Source organism: Centroberyx gerrardi, chromosome 20, assembly GCF_048128805.1.
Source record: "Centroberyx gerrardi isolate f3 chromosome 20, fCenGer3.hap1.cur.20231027, whole genome shotgun sequence".
In the NCBI taxonomy this organism is placed as follows: Eukaryota; Metazoa; Chordata; class Actinopteri; order Beryciformes; family Berycidae; genus Centroberyx; species Centroberyx gerrardi.
The window spans coordinates 10447851-10467749 of NC_136016.1; the positions used below are offsets into that span (position 1 = coordinate 10447851).

A 19899-nucleotide genomic window follows, 5' to 3' on the forward strand; every position below is an offset into this window, starting at 1 on the left:
AGTAAAGACATATTGACATTATTCAAATGTTTTACAACTTATCATAGTCCTGCCTGACCTATACTCAATTAAAATGTCCTTCTTTACTCCGCCATAGATGAGGGCCTGTGGGATATCCTGATCAAGGACATCCCTAAGGAAGTGACATCACACACATTCAACATGGATATACTGAAGCAAGGGGTCAGTTATGACTTCCGCGTCATTGGGGTGAACGACTACGGCTATGGCACTCCGAGTCTTCCCTCTCCGTCTATATCTGGTGAGCTGTCATGTATTTGTTGAAACATAATGAAATACTAGTATACTCTCTTGGAATTTAATTTGTCAGAATCAATTTAATTCCCCAAGGTAATTTAGACATAGCAGAAAATATGACCCGTTGAGTTTTGCAGATACAATGAATTTGTTGTCCAACCAAAGTTCTGTTCCTCCTCCAGCCCAAAAGGTGGCGCCTTTCTATGAGGAGTGGTGGTTCCTGGTGGTGGTGGCTCTGGTGGGCCTCATCTTCATCCTGCTGCTGGTTTTCATCCTCATTATTAGAGGACAGAGTAAGAAGTATGCCAAGAAGTCTGAATCAGGTGGGTGCAGACGATCGCATGTACAATGAGCCGTGTAGCTTTTGTAGAAGCCACCCTGCCTTGCATCTAACACAGTGGTGTCCAATCATGTGCCATTCAGGGCCAAGAGTCTGCAGGTTTTCCTTCAACCAAAGCTGATTTCACTGATTAGCACACCTTCCAGCAGAGAGCGAGCACACACAGGGAGCATCTAATTAGTGAAATCACCCGGTGTAGTGATTGTTTGGAAGGAAAACCAGCATACTCTTGGCCCTCTTTGGCACATGGTTGGCCACCGCTGATCTAATATATTAGTATTGCAAGAGAGCAACTGTGCAGCAAGCATGTAAAAAATGGGACCTCTGCAATGCCTATATCTGTACACTAGAATACTATAAATACACTAAAGAGGGATTTGAAGGTACAGTAATAACATGTACATAAATTTCATTCCAAGATGAGACATCCGTTTGAAAAAAATAACTGCGTTAAAAACTTGCAATTGAATATCATCGAAGGAGCTGACAATCTTAACTTTTCGACCTTTGCCTATAAAATAGTGTGATTTAAGCGAATATAATGAATATACTGAGCAGTGAACTTGAGTTAACGTTTTTTGGGTATATTCTGTTTTGGAGTGAATCAGATTATTGACTGAGCAGCAGAGGCAGAGAAAGGAAGAGAAAGACAGAAGGAGAGAGGAGGGGGAGCAGGAGTAGGGGGCATACTTGTCTATTCTGCTCAGCTCTGACATCAGCGGGTATTTCCCTCAGCTCAGCACTTCTGCCACGGGTGTTGTTGCTGCCAGGCAGGGGAGGGGAGGGCGAGCCTGCGGGTCACTGCCCATCTTTTTGACTGACAGAGGAAAAACAAGAGGCTCCTTCTCACTCCAACACAAAGACACTCTCATAGCCTCCACATCCCCCCCTCTAGGAGTCTGGACCAGGCCAATGGAGCTACCCATTGCTTTCTCTTTTTCTGTGTGTTTGCATAACCACCACTTGACCTCAAGTAGCCCTGGAGCAATCCTGGAGGTGCTGGCCTCGCTATGTTCCCTTATAATTCTTAGGATAGTTGAAAGTGTTCTTAACCTGTAACATAGCAACCAATGGCCCATCCAAACATTAATCTATTATAAAGCGGCATGGCAAGGCCTTCTTCTCTCAGATCATGGGTTTAGCAGATTGATCTATTGTACGGGACACTTGGGAGTTGAGGTGAAAAGGTTGTGTTATTGTCCATTCAAGTGTGATCCACAGTCAGTGTTTACATAGAGATTCACACTGTAATGAATGTGACATGAGCCAGTAGGGACCGTGTACATGTAATAACCTAGGTCTTTTAGAAATATGGAGCTGTACATTAATTCATTCGTTCATTCCTTCGTTCATTCATTCATTCATTCATTCATTCGTTCATTAATTTGTTCATTCATTCATTTAATTTTCATTTCATTTTTTCTTAAAATCCTTTCATTTTTATCCATCCATGAATTATTTTTTTCATGTATCTGTTTTTTTTATTTATTAATCAATTCAGTTATTCATTCATACACTCATACACTCATTCAGTCACTTATTGACTCACTGATCAGTTCCATTCATTCTTCCATCCACTAACAGTCTGCCTGTCCCTCTGGCCTGTGGTCACACAGTGTCTCTCTATGTGTGTCCAGGTAACAACTCCAACTGTAACGCCCTGACCCACGGAGACATGGTCAGTCTGGACGAGGGCCGTTTCCCCGCCCTGGAGCTCAACAACAGGCGCCTGTCTGTCAAAAACTCCTTCTGCCGCAAGAACGGAGTCTACACCAGGTCAGTGGTCTGCACACACACAAAACAAGCTTACGAGCTAAATAATTTCATATTTTCCTATTGTTTATGCAAGAAAAAAAGCTTTAATATGCTCATATTGTTTATGCAAGAAATAGCTTCATTTGAAATGTAAATCAAATAACAATCTGGGTAGATAATTAGGTTTTCTGGGGGAACTTTACCTCATGCCTGAAAATGTATTCAGCTCTGTGGAAAAACCGCTCTCCTCCTGACAACTTGGACAGCCTTATTAAATCCACTGTTTCCATTGTAAAAGCAGTATATAAAGAGAGTGCCTCTCTCCTAATGAGCTTCTACACTCCAGCGAGCCCCCAGCTGTAAGAGGTGCAGCATGCTGAGGTCCTGACCCTGTCTTCAGTCAATCACTGTGACTGGCACCTGGGCTGGGCTGGGACTGTGGCTGGCACAACACTGCAGGGACTGACTCGTATATGTGAAGTCACATTTAGGATTCTATACTTTCCACTGGATTACCTGTTTATGTAAGAGGTAGACTTAGACAGCTGCAGTCATTAGGTTGAGGAGAGTTGAAAAGTGTGTGTCGGTTTGTCATCAGCGTGGCATTACTGTATATCGTATGGATGGAGATATTGTGTGCAGTGGCACTGACTGGGTGATATAATTAGGCGGAGGCAGGTGCACTCTGATGCTTTGCCGAAAGGAATTAGCCTCCTCTGTGTGCATGTGTGTGCGTGTGTGCATATTGTTTGTGAAAAGTATTCTACATTGCATTTTGTGTGTGTGTATATGTGTGCGTACATGTGGATCTATGTGTGTGAAATGTGTTTTTGTGTGTGCATGTGTGTGTTTGTGTGTGTGTCTGAGTGTGTGACCTTGGGGAAGGATCAAAGATGGTCTGGGTCTTTGAGGAGCTTCCAGGCAGCTTCCCGTTACGTCTCTGGCTTGAAGGGGAGGCAGGGAGTGAAAGAATGCACAGATGTACCTTCAGGATCAGCGCTCTTTGAACTCGGCCCACGGTAGAGGTGTAGGGGATCCCAACACCTGAGCCTCCGATTATAGATTAATGCCGTATCCCATTCACTGGTCTCAGAATACAAAAGACAGGATGAAGGCAGGATCAGAATATCTTAATGACATTCTTTTAATTCTATTCAGAGTTTGGTGGTAAGCAGATGTGTGTCAGATAGCAAATACTAAATTTGTGGTTGGTTTTAGCCTACTTAGAGGTGAGATGGGCAGGGTTTACCATAAGAGACAATACAGCGAGTGACAGAAAATGTTATCACAATGACAGGAAATATTTTGAAATTAATTTTTGTTTGCTTTTGGTGATTGATAACTCACTACTTGAATTGTCAGTATGCAGTAAACCCCACCCCTCTGGTACAAGCAGGTTAAAACAAATGGTAAGAAGTATTTGCCGCTATACAGACCCAAGTCGAGTAGTAACTAATTACAAATACTCTTGCTGCAGTACTTGAAGATTGCTTGTTTTGACTACTTTTAAAAGGCTGCAGTTAGTTTAAATAGTAGCACTAATGCCTAAATCAAATGTTCCAGCTCTCCATCACTGGCTCTGTTGTAAAAGTTTAAACAGACAATCTGGGTATTATGTGCTCTTACTGATTGCGTAAGACATTAGCAATCCAGGGCCAAATTGTGTGAACTTCTGCTTGGAATTACACAGAAAGGATCCAAATGAGTTTTGTGGCTGAAGTTCAAGATCCAACAGATAAATGTTTTATTGCTGTTATGGTGAAGAGAGTAGGATTAACAGTTTCAGCTCTGTGTTGCTTTGGAGCATTGCTCTGCGGTAGTTTGCAATCCACTTTGTTTTCAACCTCGCATATACTGTATTTAGACATTGGTTTTGGGTTTGCGGATGTCTCAGCGAAGGATATGGGGTTTAGATGAACATGGTTTTAAACACTCTGAGTGACAAAGCTGTTGAATGCTACAGACATGTTAATGAGTCCCTACAGGCGATTGTGGGGAGAAGACAAGAGAAAGGGGTTGATATTGGGTAAAGAGTGGGGGCAGATTTGATTTCACCCCCTGCTTCTCATGACTTACCCCCTGGATTTAGCTAGAGGATCAAGTGGACCCCCTCCCCATTCATGTGAGAGAGCTGATAAATTATTTACGCCTCGCTCAACAGTGTATGCGAGTCAAGGAGAAGGGAGAAAGTGGGGGGTTACCGCTGTTGAGCTGAGCTTCCTCTGTATTTTTAAACAGGCAGTTTATCATAATCTCCCAGTGGGCTCACAATAGCATTTCTTCACGTTGGCTCCAGCTCTTTGTTTGGCTGTGGTAGAAGGAGGCTTGCTGCAAGGACCGCTGAGGAATGCATCTTAGCAAAGGTTACAGTGGAGTGTGGAGCGCGCAGATTTGTGAATAAGTCCCGACATGAATTCCGGGTCGTGATTAAGACTTTGTGGTGATGTTTACTGAGTTGGACTGTATCATAGAAAAATAGAATTATTCACATCTCTGGGGGGAAATTCACCTGGCCATTACTTGAAAGTCATTATCTATTAAAAATATGTACGCTCAACTATGTAAGTGTTGTTGGAACATGAATGATAGAAGGTAGTTGGAAAATACTAATCAGGCCTGGGTCAAAGAGTACTTGTAAATGCTTTTCATGATCAAAACAAAGAATTCAAGTCAATTTTATATAGATTTCTTTGATACAACTAACCTTGAGGTTATGTAATTTGTCCCTGATGCATCAAAACCCATCCATACTCCATGCAGGTTAAAACAAGAAATATTGGCAACTGCTATTTGACGTCAGTGTGATGCAGACGCTCTGTCCAGGCTGTGATGTGTAACAGCAGGAGATAGTGATGGCAAACAGAAAGATCTGAGCCTGCTCAGCATGAGAGCGTTTTTGCCCTTAGTAGTGAGGGAATCAAAGGGCTGCATCTCTTCAAAGTCCTCTGTCCTTCATCAGTAATGGAGTGTCCTCATGTTAGATTGTCAGCAAGGTCAGATAAGATGTCCACACATACAGAGGCACTCAAGCTCTCCCTCTATCTGTCACACACTCATGCAAACATGCACACGCACACACAGAAATTCCACACAATTTATGCAAATTCAAATACATTGTACCAGTAATAGCTCTCCATTGTACACGTTTCACTCCTCCGCTTCAGGTTAAGTGAATTAACGCTAATCTAGTTTAATATAACTCATCGAAGGTAATTGAATTGCAGCTTGCTTCCTGATTTCCCAGTAGGGTTGAGCCGGTTTGTGTTTTGTCGACACCACACTCAAAACACCACCCCCCCCCTACCTACGAAAACTGTTGAAATGTACCCACAATTTTTTTTTTTTTCAAACGCTTTCAGAATATATTTATTTGGAAAATACTTATGCAAATGTCTGGTTTTTGAGCTGTAAAGCGGCTGTGTGTGCCGCTGCAGCTCCATTGGCAGCGGCTGGTGGCTGACAGTGTGGCCTGGAAAGTCAAGGAGAGTCAGTATGTCCCAGAGCTCTCGGCCAAACCAGCACCAATCAGCAAAAACAGATGGCTGTTTGTTTAGCAGGACTGGGGACAGTGGAAAGTATGGAGGAGCTTAGGCACCGAGAGCGTTCTCTCTCTCTCTCTCTCTCTCTCTGCTTCTCTCTCTCTCACATTTAGTTTAAAGAACCCCTGAATGGAGCACACCATTTTGGGGAATGTTTTTTCCAGTATTTTCCTCTTTCTCTGACCTCATTTTGCCTCATGTCCTCTTTCTTTCAGCTGGCGTAGGTACACTCAACACCTCCCCTCCATCCTATTCTCATCCCACACTCCCTTCAAGGATCCTCCCTTCGCTCAGTACCCATCATTTATACCCTTGAAACTTACGGCACTTACCTCTGAATGAGACATTTGCGCGGTACCCATGATCGCTGAAGCATGCCAGCGATAGTATAACTCTGCGCCGTGATTCATGTAGGCTGTGATAACCTTTGCCAGAGCAAAGCCTAAAGCTCGCATTTGTTTGATGACCCCTTGAGCGCCACAAGAGTTCAATTTATAATTTAGTCACAAGGGCCCAGTGCTTTGACATTCCACAGCCCACAGCGAGGACTGAATCAGAGGGAATTATTCATCCCAGGAGAGACTGGCTGTAGGCAGTCAGCTCATGGGTGTCCCATGATTCTCATCAGGTCGCCCTCCTACACACACACGCACACATTGACAGGAATACACATACACATGTGAACTTGAAAACAACCACTCACTGTAGTGTGTTGTGGAAAATGAGCACAGAGTTTTCCCCTGTTTCAAAGTGTTATCGTGCCTAGAGTCATTGCTTGACTTAATTTGATTATCAGCGTGTGTATCTGCTGAGAGACGGGGGGTGGATTTTATTCTGCAAAGTTTATAGAGAAAGGAGGAGGATGTTTGAACTTAAAAAAGGTTTTCAAAGGGCTGTCACGGAGTGCTAATACAATTTAGGATAGGGTTCAACAAAAGTTTCGAAACCACATTGCGTGGTTATGGAAGAGAACTCAGGACGAGAGAATGGCAGTTTGACTGGTTTATTCAATCTGCAGGTTGGGAGCCAAGGAACTCAAAATCTGTATGATTACACAGAGTTTTATAGTGTTTAATATTCATGATTATGTTAATACAGATAGAATATAATAAAGCTATTGGTCAAAAACTATAAGTTCATATGAACAGGACTGAACAACCAATCATAATTATATTTATCATTCTAGCACTTTAAGGAGATGCATAATAAGAGGTGAGCAGCTTCTTCTACAAGACAACAAGCTATTATTTTGTCAAGGCCACTTAGCCAGTGTTATCTATTAGATTTGGGCATTTGCACATTCTAGGCTCACAGTTCTGTGAGAAACACACAAGATGTTACGTTAGAGTGTAATCGTATAATGGTGAAGCAGATTCAGTATTCTTGAGTTTTAGGCACTTAAGGTGTAAATATGGGTCAAAGGTTACATATTAAGTGGGCATATAGGAATGTCGCTTAGTATAGGTACTTTTCCATTTCTTCCTCCACATGGTGAAGGACATAAATCAGCTGAATGATTTTGATCCTTGTGTCCCCAGGTCTCCTCCCAGGCCCAGTCCAGGCAGCCTCCACTATTCAGATGAGGACGTCAGCACCAAGTACAACGACCTGATCCCTGCCGAGAGCAGCAGCCTGACGGAGAAACCCTCCGAGATCTCAGACTCACAGGTGCAACAGCAACACTTGTACACTATATTGTCCCCTATACTCTCTGTCAATATAAAAATGTTCAGCACCTGTCTGTATAAAGCGTCTATTTGTTATTATACGTCTGTACCTGTCTGTGTTGCCCTCGACACACTGTCATCTCATCGAATTCAACTTGTACAGTGTTTTGCGTTGATTTACCCTGTCCACATGGTGTCCTCTGTATGCCATTCACATTAATGCATATGGCCTGCAGCGTTCCTAAGATATAGCTACAGCAGGGCAGGTGGAGAGATGAGAGATTAATCACTTGTGTCGGCGCACCGGAGGCGAAGCGGCGTTTAGGCCAGGCAGTGACCTGTGGAGAATGTCACTCTGCATACATCCACCTCTGATCCAGGCCACTGCACTCAGCCACAGCTCTTATTATGTAAGACAGTGAGGCCCGACGCACTCTGCGAGGTTTTATTTTGGGACTAGTTAAGTATTAAAGTTGCCTTTCCAGCCAAACTTTCAGTAAAAGTCAGCCAAAGTCAGTGGAAACTGTGAGAAAAAGTAGGATCTGGGATTTCCACCTGCTCTGTTCTTGGGTTGGACAGCCTCTTTGGAGCAGAATGTGGTCCAAAATCTAGGTTTACATTGAAGCTTTAGAAGGTTTAAGGTATCGTCTGCATTCAAGCCAAGCACACACTGGCAGGACTGATACATGGTGGCCTAAAGGGATCCATTACCTCCACTATTCTCTTCTCCTTTGACAGCCATTACCCAGAATGCCTTTGACCAGTGGCCTCAGTCTGCTGTGCTGGCGTGTGCTGAGCCAGAAAGCTCTGGCCCAATAAGTGACTGTAATCAATGAGCTGTGCCCCTCTCTCTCTCTCTCTCTCTTTCTCTCTCTCTCTCTCTCTCACTCTCTCCTTCCATTGATCGGTCTGTCGGCCACCCACGTCTCTAATTTCCAAACTTTTTTCTTTCTTTTTCATGTTGTGTTTTTTCCTTTCTTTTTTTTTTCTTTTATCTGCCATTTCCTTCCCGATGTCTTTGCGTATGTGTTGTTTCTGTTTTTGTTTATGTCGCCTCCCTCCCCGGCACTCTGTGGTTTTGGTGAAAAGGCTTACGGTCCGCAGTCTGGTTTTGATCCTAGTCAGATGAAAGAGTCAGGGGGAAGCGGTCCTGAATTCCCCGGGTTTCAGGCTTCCTTCAGTGTTTTCTTTCATCTTGGAATTCGTTACTCCAGGCCTTTCCCGAATGATCTGGGAATATCTCTCAGCTAAATGCGTCCCTAGTGTGAATTCCACAGCCAGAAATCTCTACCCACCTGGCCTTATCAGGACCTAAGCCCCCTTTCCAGATCAAATGAAAATCTCCCTACAATGAATTGCTATGGACAGGATCTTTCCCAGCGCGACAACATCCTCCGAAATGAAGCATTTTGACGTTTCATCGCCCGTCTGACATATCTACCGTTCACACTTGCGTATTGTCAAACATGGCCCTAATGCGGTGTCTGCCCCCTCAGCCTGAGATGACAACCTCTGCTGCCACACTGCAGATTCGGGGGGCTGGCGTCGGCTTTGATGGGCTAAAAGACACAGAGCCGTGCCTGTTCCCCCGGGGTTCCACTGCCATGCCCCTGACAGGACACCATATCAACACCCAGTGGTGCCTTCGAAAAACCCAGGAATGTCCTTTGAAGTTTTATTGAGCGGATAACTCTGAGCTATCAGTGTGACTTTGTGCCGTCTGTCTTCTTTAAACCCCGGAGGCTCCACCGGCAGGTATAAGTTGACTATTGTCCTCCTCCTCAAGAGGGGATTTGGAGGAAGCTAATATGGGCTTGGCAAGGCAACGAGGCCACCGTTAATGCACCACTGCCTCGCTGCAGGTAGAGACTTTACTGGCTTTTACCGAGGAGTATAAGCTTTCTCATCTCCCAAGGTTGTTTCTGTGGCACTGCCTTTGTGTGTCACTTAAGGCTGAAACCGGTAAAAGACAAATGATCTCATCTCTGAGTCACTGAGAGATGGACTGTAGATTATGCTCTGTACAGAATGGTATTCCGTGGGAGAGGAATAAAAATGTCTGCTTTCTCTCACACACTCTCTCCCTTTCTCTCTCTCTGTGTCTATCTGTCTCTCTTTCCCCACCCTTCCTTGTCTTGCTGGCTACTGTAGCTCTTTTGGCAGAGGCTCAACAGAGAACTATAATGTTTGGATTGTCTCTAGTGACAACGCACCACTTTGTTTTGACTGGCCCGGTCTGCAGCATGATGTCACAGCCCAGAATAGAAGAGAAATATGAGACTGTGAATAAACTAGATTCTTTTTTTTTTTTTTATAATTTTATGGCATCTGTGTTTTATGAGACAGAGGATAGTAGAGAGAGACAGGGACAGTGAGTGAGAAAGAGAGGATGACGTGATAAAGATTAGATTCGTCCCATAAACTATATTCCTATCAAGAATAAAACTGACAATGGATCACAATGACCTAAAGACTCAATGACCTAAAACTGGGAGTTTTGCTTGAGAATGTGTCTGCCAGACTGGGACAGCACTAATGCCTGACATCAGACAACAGGACAGTGAAAAATCTCAAATCCCTTTGATTAATATTGTTCTCATGAAGCGAAAACACACTGGTGCTGGTGAAAGGGGATTGGAGCTGCTAAGGAGGCCTATATCCCTGTCTGTTATGATGATATACAGCTCGACTCAGACGCAGCAGGCATCTCAGTGTGCTTCCATAAGCATGTTTACATCCTCCCATTTCCGTTTTTTCTCCTCTCATATTTTTTTTTTTCCCTCCCCATAAATTGACAGACACAAATGTATGTACTGTAAATATGTCAGGACTTTCTAATCTGCAGGGGATGTCATCATGATTAAAGACTCTATCTGACAGAGCCCCCCCCCCCCCCCCCACCACCACCACCACCACCACCACACACACACACCCTCCAAACCCCCTCCCACCTCCCCATACGTTGTCCTTGTCTTTGTCTCTGGGGACCCCCGCTGTGTTCACTACATCAATGAGAGTGAAATAGCACAGCCCCCCTTTTCTCCCCCTCGTCCCTGTAATAATCCATAACTGAAGGACAAAGGACTGGCCCACTCTCTGGTATTGGGGTATGCGTGTACCGCGGGGGGGATGGGGGCCCAGCTAGCCATGAGTAGGTTGTCTCTGTCTCACGCCATCTCATAAAGCCCAGTCAAGTCAAAGTCAGATTCAGTCACAAAGCATTTTTAACTAAACAAGCTCATCGCAAGGTGCTTTGCAGAACAACATGAATGCAGATAAAAGAAAGAGAGAACAAGCACATCACACATTTGAAGATGTGAGGTCATAGCTTGTGTTCCAGTGCAGCGCCTGATGGGTAAAGCCCTATCAGAGATGACAGCTTATGCCATTTCTGCTAAACTCTCACCACAGAGGTCAAAGGTCGAAATTCTTCGAATTAGTTTGTCTCTGTGCCTCGACACCCGTCCTCTGCTTTTGTAAGCAAGCGCAAATTTATCATCTTAATGAGCAATTTATCTCCGACAAATAGGTCAAGTGATTTTGACCTGTATTTGATGTACTTCCCTTGTCTGATTTGTTTCTGTTTTCCAGTGTTTTTCTCCCACATTGTTCTCCCTTTTAAGTTGTTAGCACAATTATAGACAAGAAAAGACAGGATAACTTTATCATACTGGTACAGAAACCAAATGCTGCTGTCAACATGAAAACCATGTTGCAGACATCCTGAATATCAGCTGTTTTTTTTTTTAAAATACTGTCAAGAGGTTTCAGTAATTAATCCCTCTCTCTCTGTGTAATTTAAAGTCCCAGTGATGAAAAGAAATATTTAGTAATTGACATCAGTTGGCTGGTATGTGTGTGTCTCACACTTATCCTCGCTTAGATAGGGTGGGGGTTCCCTTGAGGCTTACGTGCAGAGCTGCATTTCATGCCTAAAGCCTGTTTCTTTCACAGCATTCAGCTCTACTAATTAGCTTGTAATGTCTTGAAGTGAGGAGCTGTTTCACAGGCTATACTGCCCCAAAGGCATATTTTCATGCATCTCTTTTTCCAGTGTAGGTTCCTCAGTAGGACCCTTGAGTTTTTTCTGACAAGGACTGGCAATGGACCGAGAGTAATGGGAGGCAAGATTGGAGTGGTGTATACTTGTCGCTAGGACGTTTCAAGAGAAGCAACATCTGTTTCACACACTCCATGGCTGAGCTCGGGTGGGCTGGAGTAGGATGCAATCCACTGTGTCAACACTTGGACTACACTCGCTCTTTCCCACTGCCACACATGGGCACACACACACACACACACACACACACACACACAGAGCTGGACTGGTGCTTCATCTCTTGAGGCAATATTAATTCCTTCAGAGTGAGGTAATGCCACTTGAAGTGGCTCAGAATGTCTTGTTGGTCCACAGTGAGTGGCTCTTGTTATTGTCTTGTTGTGTTCTAAATGCACTGGCATGACTGGAATGCCTTTCAACAGTGGTAGGTCTCAAGTGCTCACAATGGAGCAGCAATATTACAAATGGACACACACAGTCATTGATGCCCCTCACAGTCTGAAGTGCCTTTACTGGGAGGAACACTTGAGAAACATATAAATATAAAGCATGATCATCTACATGACAGTTATTGCCAAGCAACTTAAATCAACTTCAGAATGCCGAGGGCAAAATTGGCAGTGGAATTGCTTTGCACAATGTCTGCTTTTGATTCATTTATGGGGAAGGAAGAGGGAGGAGAGGGGGGAAAGGGGAAGGGGATGATTTTCCTTTGGTTAGGAATCAGAGAGAATCAAAGAAGCGTGACCTATCTTTCCTATAATTCATCACGAGCATTGTCTACTTTGACGTTTGTTAATTCTGCTGATATATGTTTAAAAAAACAACCTCATATAGGGGTTTAGCATATAGGAAACACAGTGCATGTTCAGGGCTGGGAGGCAGGAGAGAGGGGAATCTGATCCTGTAGCCATATGTATCACATATGTGCTGTGCAATAGCCAGCAAGAGAGCAGCGTTCTGGAGTGTGTCAGTCTACATGCCAGCACCCGTAGCCCCATGTGAAAAGAGGGAACGTGATAATATGGGGGGTGAGAGAGAAAAGAACCTTGAAACACTCAAAATTATTACCACCATCTCTGTGGTGCACCTGAAAACCAACACTGCCCTGAAAAGAATGGGCCTTTGTATCTTTTGTAATATACTTAATGCATATCCCAAGCTGCCTCTTTGGTAAATTGGCAATGACTATGCATTAGGACTGACTGTCTTAGTTTGTGGTGGCCGGGTCATTAATCACAGGCTGTGACTGGTCAATTGGCAGCTTCCTTTCATGGCAATTAGATGGCCATGAGCAATCCCTACTGAGTGTTAAATGATCAAGTTGCTAATTGTGTGACAGCTGGAATGTTGCAGGACATGAGTACAAAAGCGTATCTAACCCGGCCCGCAGCAAGGTGGAGGGTCAGTTACTAGAATGTGCTGAGGATGATTGTCATTTCTCTGCAGACGGCTTGGATGGAATTCAAACTGACTGTGTTGTGCAATAAGGCATGAAGGAAAATGACTGTGGTCTCTCTAGAGCAGGCTCAGGTTCTTTCCGCCTAAAAGCGCACTTTCAATATCTGTGGATCCAATGCAGGATCAAAAAATATATGTATACATATATATATTTACAGTATCATCATCATCACTGTGGCTCATTGGGATCATTGCAGTCTTGGCCATCTGTCATATCTCTTTTATGGTGCTTTAAACCCCATTGTTTTGTTCACCCATAGGAGGCGCTGGTGTTTTCGTATGGGACAGGTGGCCTACGTACACTTCCGCTGCATTTGGTGAGGTTCCTGTGGCTGCCTGCTTGAGTGTTTGTAGCCAGATAGGTGACTGGTTCCTACTGCTAGTCCCCCATCCAATCCTCTCCCTCAGATTCCTATTGTAGGTTCCTGTGGCATACTGTGGTATACAACACCCTACCCCGTCTTGCTGGTGTGTTGTGTATAGTGGATACATAGATCTTCCATCCAGAACCTATAGCTGGATCCAGTGACTGATTGGTAGATTAAGTCGAAGACCTGAAGACTAATTGACCTTTGCCGTCTTGTGTTGATGGTCCGTTTACAATGCACGCTCCAGTAACAAGTCATCCTTTTGTAATCATGCTTTAACCATCTCTTCATGTTTTTTGGTGTCCATGTGTGTTCACGTGCTGTGCTGTGAAGGTGCGTGTGTGTGTGTGTGTGTGTGTGTGTGTAGGCGCGCGTGCATGTGTGCGCATGTGTGTGTTGTTCATACAGGGGTGAGGGCGAATGACTTTTGGTGACTTTGCTCTGAAACTCTACAGTAACTCAATAACCTCATGTCCATTTGCATTTAAAAGCCTCTCCGCATCTCTAACCGCCCCACCTAATCGCACCGCAGAATTGAACCCGTGCTAACTCCACACCCTTGTGTCTCTTCTCTCCGTCTCAACAGGGCAGCGACAGCGAGTACGAGGTGGACCCCAACCGGCAGAAGACCCACTCCTTCGTCAACCACTACATAAGCGACCCCACGTACTACAACTCCTGGCGCCGCCAGCAGAAGGGCATATCCCGGGCGCAGGCCTACAGCTACACCGAGTCCGAGTCGGGCGAGCCGGAGCACTGCGCCCCGCCGCCCCTGCCCCCCCTGCCCCCGCTGCCGCCCCAGCTCAGCTCGCCCAGCCCCCAGCCCCAGCAGCCCCAGGGTCAGCCCCAGGGCCAAGGCAGTCTGTTCAGGCCCAAAGGTAGCCGGACTCCCACCCCGTCCCAGCAGAGCTCCAACCCCCCCAGCCAGCACAGCACCCTGTACAGGCCCCCCAGCAGCCTAGCCCCCGGCTCACGGGCCCCCATCGCTGGCTTCTCCTCCTTTGTGTGAAAATGTTGAGAAGGACATAGAAATTTCTGAAAATATTTACCCGAATCTTGTTGAAGGAGAACGTGGCATTACATAACATACAGTCAACCCAAACAAGTCAGTTGATTCTTTCTTCCTTTCTTCCTTTCTTTCTTTCTTTCCATGACTGTTTTTTTCATTTTTTCTCAAGGTTTTTTTCTTTCTTTCTTTTTTTACGTCTGGTTTTGTTTTAAGTCATTCTGTATACATCCGGGATCAAAGTATGATACTTTTTGTTGTGCTTTTTTTCCTCTAATGTGTGTGTGTGTGCCTGTGTAGACTTTAAATTCTCTCACCAGTTACTGAGATAGCATCTACAGCATCTTTTCACTTTTGTTTTGCCTTCTGATCGATTTGCATGACTTCTTTTTTTTAATCGTTTATTTCTTCTTTTTTCTTTGTTATACTTCTGTACACACATTCAAAAAGTTAAGAATCTCTTTGATTCTGTACAAAGTCACAAGAATCTTTGAAAACATATATATATCTATATATATACCTAGAGGACAAAATGGAGCTGATCCAGACTCAGATCTCCAGTGATTGCATCGATGGAGACTGATATAACTATATGATGGAGCCATATTGTGGAAGTGAAAGGACAAGTGTTGGAGAGATGGACGGATGGATAGATAAACTGGATGTACAAAGGAAGTGGTGAAAGACGGACATGGAGGCGAAATTCAGGCCAAATCCAGCTAATTTCAATGTGTTGGCCTGCCTTGATTGGTCCGGAGACATTTCAGGGGACATTGGAGAAACAATCATTCATTTCCATGGAAACGGCTCACTGGCCAATAGCACACAAACACATAGTCTGACAGCGTTTGGGCATAGCGGGTCAAATGTCAATGCCTCTGTGCTGTGCCCGAAGGATCCTGAGGAGATATGAAACAAAGTGTATATCTGTGAAAGTGTTTAAGTCCTCGTGAGTGTGTTACAGTGGATCAGAGATGCCTTGATAGAGGAACGTATATTTATGAAACCCGGCGCTGTTTGTGACAGAACTGCTGATGCTGTCCGTGACTATGGCATCGTAACGGCCGGCCTGGCGCTAAGAGAGCCTCCTTTTAATCTCGACAGATATGGGCTGTGAATTCATTTGCATATACCACCCGTATTTTTTCCACCCTTTGCTGTATCCAATACACACACACACACACACATCCCTCTCACTCTGCACATGCCCACTGCATCGGCGACGTCGCGCTTTGAAATCCAACTCGAGAGTGGAAGTCAAAGCAGGCTGCGTCTGAAGTGGTCTGGGGCTGTCACATGCGGGCACAGCTGCTGGTTCTGCTCAAACTGTATGGAGGCCCCTTTTGATAAGAAACAGAGAAAAAGATTTTTTTCCCTCTGCTGGTACAACTGTTCTCTGTCACTGACCGCCGTCACGGGGCAGCGTTGAGCCAGCGCCAAGAGATGATGTCATGGAATTGCCTCACCTCTCCCCTTGTGTAATGAACCACTCTCTACAACGCAGGTGTAACTGTACTGTCCCAAAAAACAAGACTGTAGAATGCGTGTGTGCGTGTGTATATGCGAGCGCGTGCGTGTGTGTGTGATTACACTTCTTCTTGCGTAAGCTTTACAGAGCATTCACTGTGTGTCTGGATATAAAGAGACTGTCCTGCAGCAACTGTAAACCTTGCCTGGAATAACGCCGCAGCAGGTTGGCACTGTGCTGCCCCACTGCAAGGCACACTCATAATGCTATAGTGAAGACTCAGTGGTGTATTCCCAGTTTTCATAGTTAAAAAAAAAAAAAATATTCTCATCTGCTTTTTTCTCTGTGGGGTGATTTCACTGTACGCAAAAAAAGCTTATCATGCAGAATCTGAATGAATATATGATCACAGTACATTTCCAAAATAAATTATTTTTCAATGGCAGCGCTGCTGGTACTCACTGGCAAACTGTACAGTTTTGTGAAGGGAAGGTGGGAGGAGGGGAAGAGTGGAAGCAGAGGGGTAAGAGGAGGGAGGGAGGTGCTGAGAGGGGAGGAGTGAAGGATGGGTATGGGGAGGGGTGTTGAATGCTGAATGGCCTTGAAATTGAATTCATGTGACCATGGTAACCTAGTCTAAGTTGGTGTTTACAGTAACCAGTGAATGTGTAAGATACACAGGGAATCCCTTCCAAAAAGTCACATGTGAAAGCCCACATGTGAATTCAAAACAGATGTGCTTTTTGGACACATGCTGGTTTCCATGTGAATGTGAACATGTGAAATTTGCCATGTGAAAATGACATTTTCACCTGTGAATTGTCTCTTTGCTTGTGAAATTATATGTTCACCTGCAAAGAAAATATTGCCATAAATAATAGCAGGTGAAAACGTGCAAAAAAAACGGAAAAAAAAAACTTGTCACCTATGAATTGAAATGTTCACATCTGATGTAAAACCTGTCACGTTATGTCAGAATACAACATGAAAAAAAATTGCTCACATATGAAAACCACCATGTGTCCAAAAAGCACATGCTTTGAACTGACGTGGGTTTTCACATGACTTTTTTGTGAGGGATACCACATAGCAACATATAGGAGGAAGTGTTGGTCACATTAAAAATTGGTTTCTCTGAACCGTTTGGTGAAGTTGCACCAGAACCAAATGGGCACAAAAAGCCCTATACTTTTATAAACATATGTAATATAAATTATAAAAACAAAACAAAACACTAAAAAGGACAAAGTTATTGTGTGGTTGTGGCTAAGGAAGTGATTCCTTGTAGTCTGTGTGTGTGTGTGTGTGTGTGTGTGTGTGTGTTCTTGCATGTGCGTGTGTGTGTTTGTTTTGTGTACCGATACACATGAGGTGACGATGGCCCATTAGGTGGTGGAATTCCACCTAACCTGGTGTCCATCAGCTTTCCCATCAGTGTTAATGGGCAGCAATAAATCGGATCAGTGCCGGCGCTGTGAAATCCTGTTATCTGGCTGCAGCTGTCCCCTCCTGACCTCTCCATCGTCCTCTCTGCTCCTGGACAGACACCTACTTCATCAAAGTGAAGGCACACGGAACATTGCATCCCCCTTATTTTGCGGCCTACGTGTTCTCGGTGGTGATGGGAAAAAGAATTATTGTCTTTTGTTTCTCCATCTTTTTCCGCCTTTCTTCAGCGCTCCCTCTTTCTCTCTCTACCTTGCCCTTCTCACACACTTTTCTCTTTATCCAACAAGCAAAGCTAAACAAAGAACCGCAGACCACCTACAGTAGGCTGGCCCGGGCTCCGGCCCTCCTACAGTTTTTATTGTGTAGATGGAGGGATTATCACAAGTGACAGCGCTCATTGATGTCAAAAATGACACAGCAGGCATGAATGAAACTAAATCGTTCAGTAGCTCATCATTTGTTCCCTGGTCTGTTAAAAGCCATCAGATTGCACACTGAGTCCTATCTGTATGCAATAGAGAATGATGTCATCAGCAAAGTGTCAGAGATGTCCCAATACTAGGACTGTCCTAACACATATTTACAATGACGCTCAGCACCATGTTGTTCAGAGGCGGTATCAGATGGTGTTGGATGCTAATTGGATCACAGTCAACTTGATCCAGGGCTAACCTACTAAACACACAGGCGTGAGGGTCGGGAAGCGATTGGATTGGGTAAGACGGGACAGGGAATTGGAACAAGTGCACCCATCGCACTAATCCCTTTTTTGAAAACACAGGGGAAATTTCCCTCCGAGAGAATCACAGACAGAAGGCGTTTCAATTGCTCAAATGTTGATTTCCCTCTCTCTCTCTCTCTCTCTCTCTGAAGAAGAAGAGAATGACAGAGTAAAGAGGGAGCTGGTGGTCTCCGTTAAAAGAGAGAGCCCAAGGTGCTAAATAGCCTCAGTGAGCTCTGAGAACTCACAGTTAGAACATTAAAAGATCCTGACAGAAGGTGTAGTTCAAAGGGCTTTGAAACCCTGCATTTAATTGCCTCATTTGGTTGGTGGTGGGCCTCACTAAGGGCAGTTTGGGGATTTGAAGAGGATATGCTGGCAGTTGGAGAAAGGAAACTAATTTGAGAAAGGGACCGTTCCCTGTGTGCAGTTCATGAATGCATTATGCCATTTAGAGGCATTATTTTGGTGGGAGCTAAAACTGGGTTGAAGCTTACTGTGCATTGTGGGAAAGCACGTGGTACTGATGCTGTTCGTGTCTGTCTAGCCATGGGTAACCAGTTTGGTAAGGCTCTTTACCCCAGCCAGCTTTCCCTCTCTCCGCTCCAAGCCATGATGGGGCCTCACCCCTCTTGGAGCCCGAGTTTGGACGGACACTAGTTTCCAGGGTGTGTAGTGTGGTTCAAGCTGCACTATCCAAGCGAGCTGAATAATTGGGGCATATACTGTAAGTCACAGAAATAATTGAATGAAGTCATATTTAGTTACATTCATTATGGTCCTTTTGAAGTGGCAGTTGTCCATATGTGGGTCAGTCCAGTTGATATGTTTCCATTTGGAAAAGAGGGCCTCTCCGCCCCCCATTCTGTTCATGTTTCTGTATCACGACACAAGCTATGGGCATTATATAACAAATGGTACAAAGGCACACAAGGAAGTAATCATTTAACAAGGGGCCCGTTGTGGGGTAATGTGCCGTCAAAGTTTTGTATTCCTATACGGCCTCATTGAAGTTCTGAAGGTCCCAAAATGAGCTGGCCATAAAATTCTGCACCACTAATTGGTCCATTATATAATGTTTAGGACCCTGATGACATTTTCAGGTGGGCGAGTCAGGCTGTAACAGACAGGTGGGTGTTAAAGTTCACACATGAGGACCAGGTGACCGTGTTGTAGCTATATTATACCGCCAGACATGAGCCCATTTCTACCTGATCAGAATATGTTACGCATCAGAGGTTATAAATTTATCCCCAATCTCTATGAAATTAAAGGCCATTATTTAATTTAATCTGGAGGTTGTCAACAATAATTTGAGTAAAGGGCACTAAGATCACCCTAATTACTGTAGATCAAAACATTTCATGGATGGCATGAGTTAGTGATAGAGATCAATATGTCTGGGCCGTTAATTAACATAATGAGGTACAGTGCAGTACATTTACCCTCTGCTACAAATCACACAGAAAATTACTTCTGACATTACTTCTGAATTTCATGGTATCCGAAGTTCATGCTCAGACCACACATTCCTGATTTTTTGCCAGTGTAGAAGGCCCAAGACAGAATGTGCTGTATCAGGCTGTATAAAAGAAAATTACATGAAGTTACACTTTGAGAGTGTATGTGTAAGTGTGTGTGTAAGTGTGTGTGTGTGTGTGTGTGTGTGTGTGTGTGTGTGTGTGAGTGTGGTTTTGGGAAAGAGTGGGAGTAGTTATAATTTCTCAGATATTTTCAGTGATATTTTCCAGTAATTACCTTGTTAACTTGTACCTTTACCACTAAAATTTAAACTGTAGTCAAATAA

The 19899-nt window shown here is 44.3% G+C and overlaps 1 protein-coding gene across 1 annotated transcript in view; it reads left to right on the forward strand.

Moving 5' to 3' along the window:
- The window catches only part of sdk2b (sidekick cell adhesion molecule 2b), a 238338-nt gene extending 223881 nt beyond the window's left edge, over nucleotides 1-14457 (forward strand). The window contains exons 41-45 of the mRNA XM_078290678.1: nucleotides 98-262; nucleotides 441-581; nucleotides 2236-2374; nucleotides 7431-7560; nucleotides 14035-14457. Coding sequence (XP_078146804.1) covers nucleotides 98-262; nucleotides 441-581; nucleotides 2236-2374; nucleotides 7431-7560; nucleotides 14035-14457 — 998 coding nt within the window. The remainder of the gene's footprint in view (nucleotides 1-97; nucleotides 263-440; nucleotides 582-2235; nucleotides 2375-7430; nucleotides 7561-14034) is intronic.
- The last annotated feature ends 5442 nt before the right edge of the window (nucleotides 14458-19899 follow it).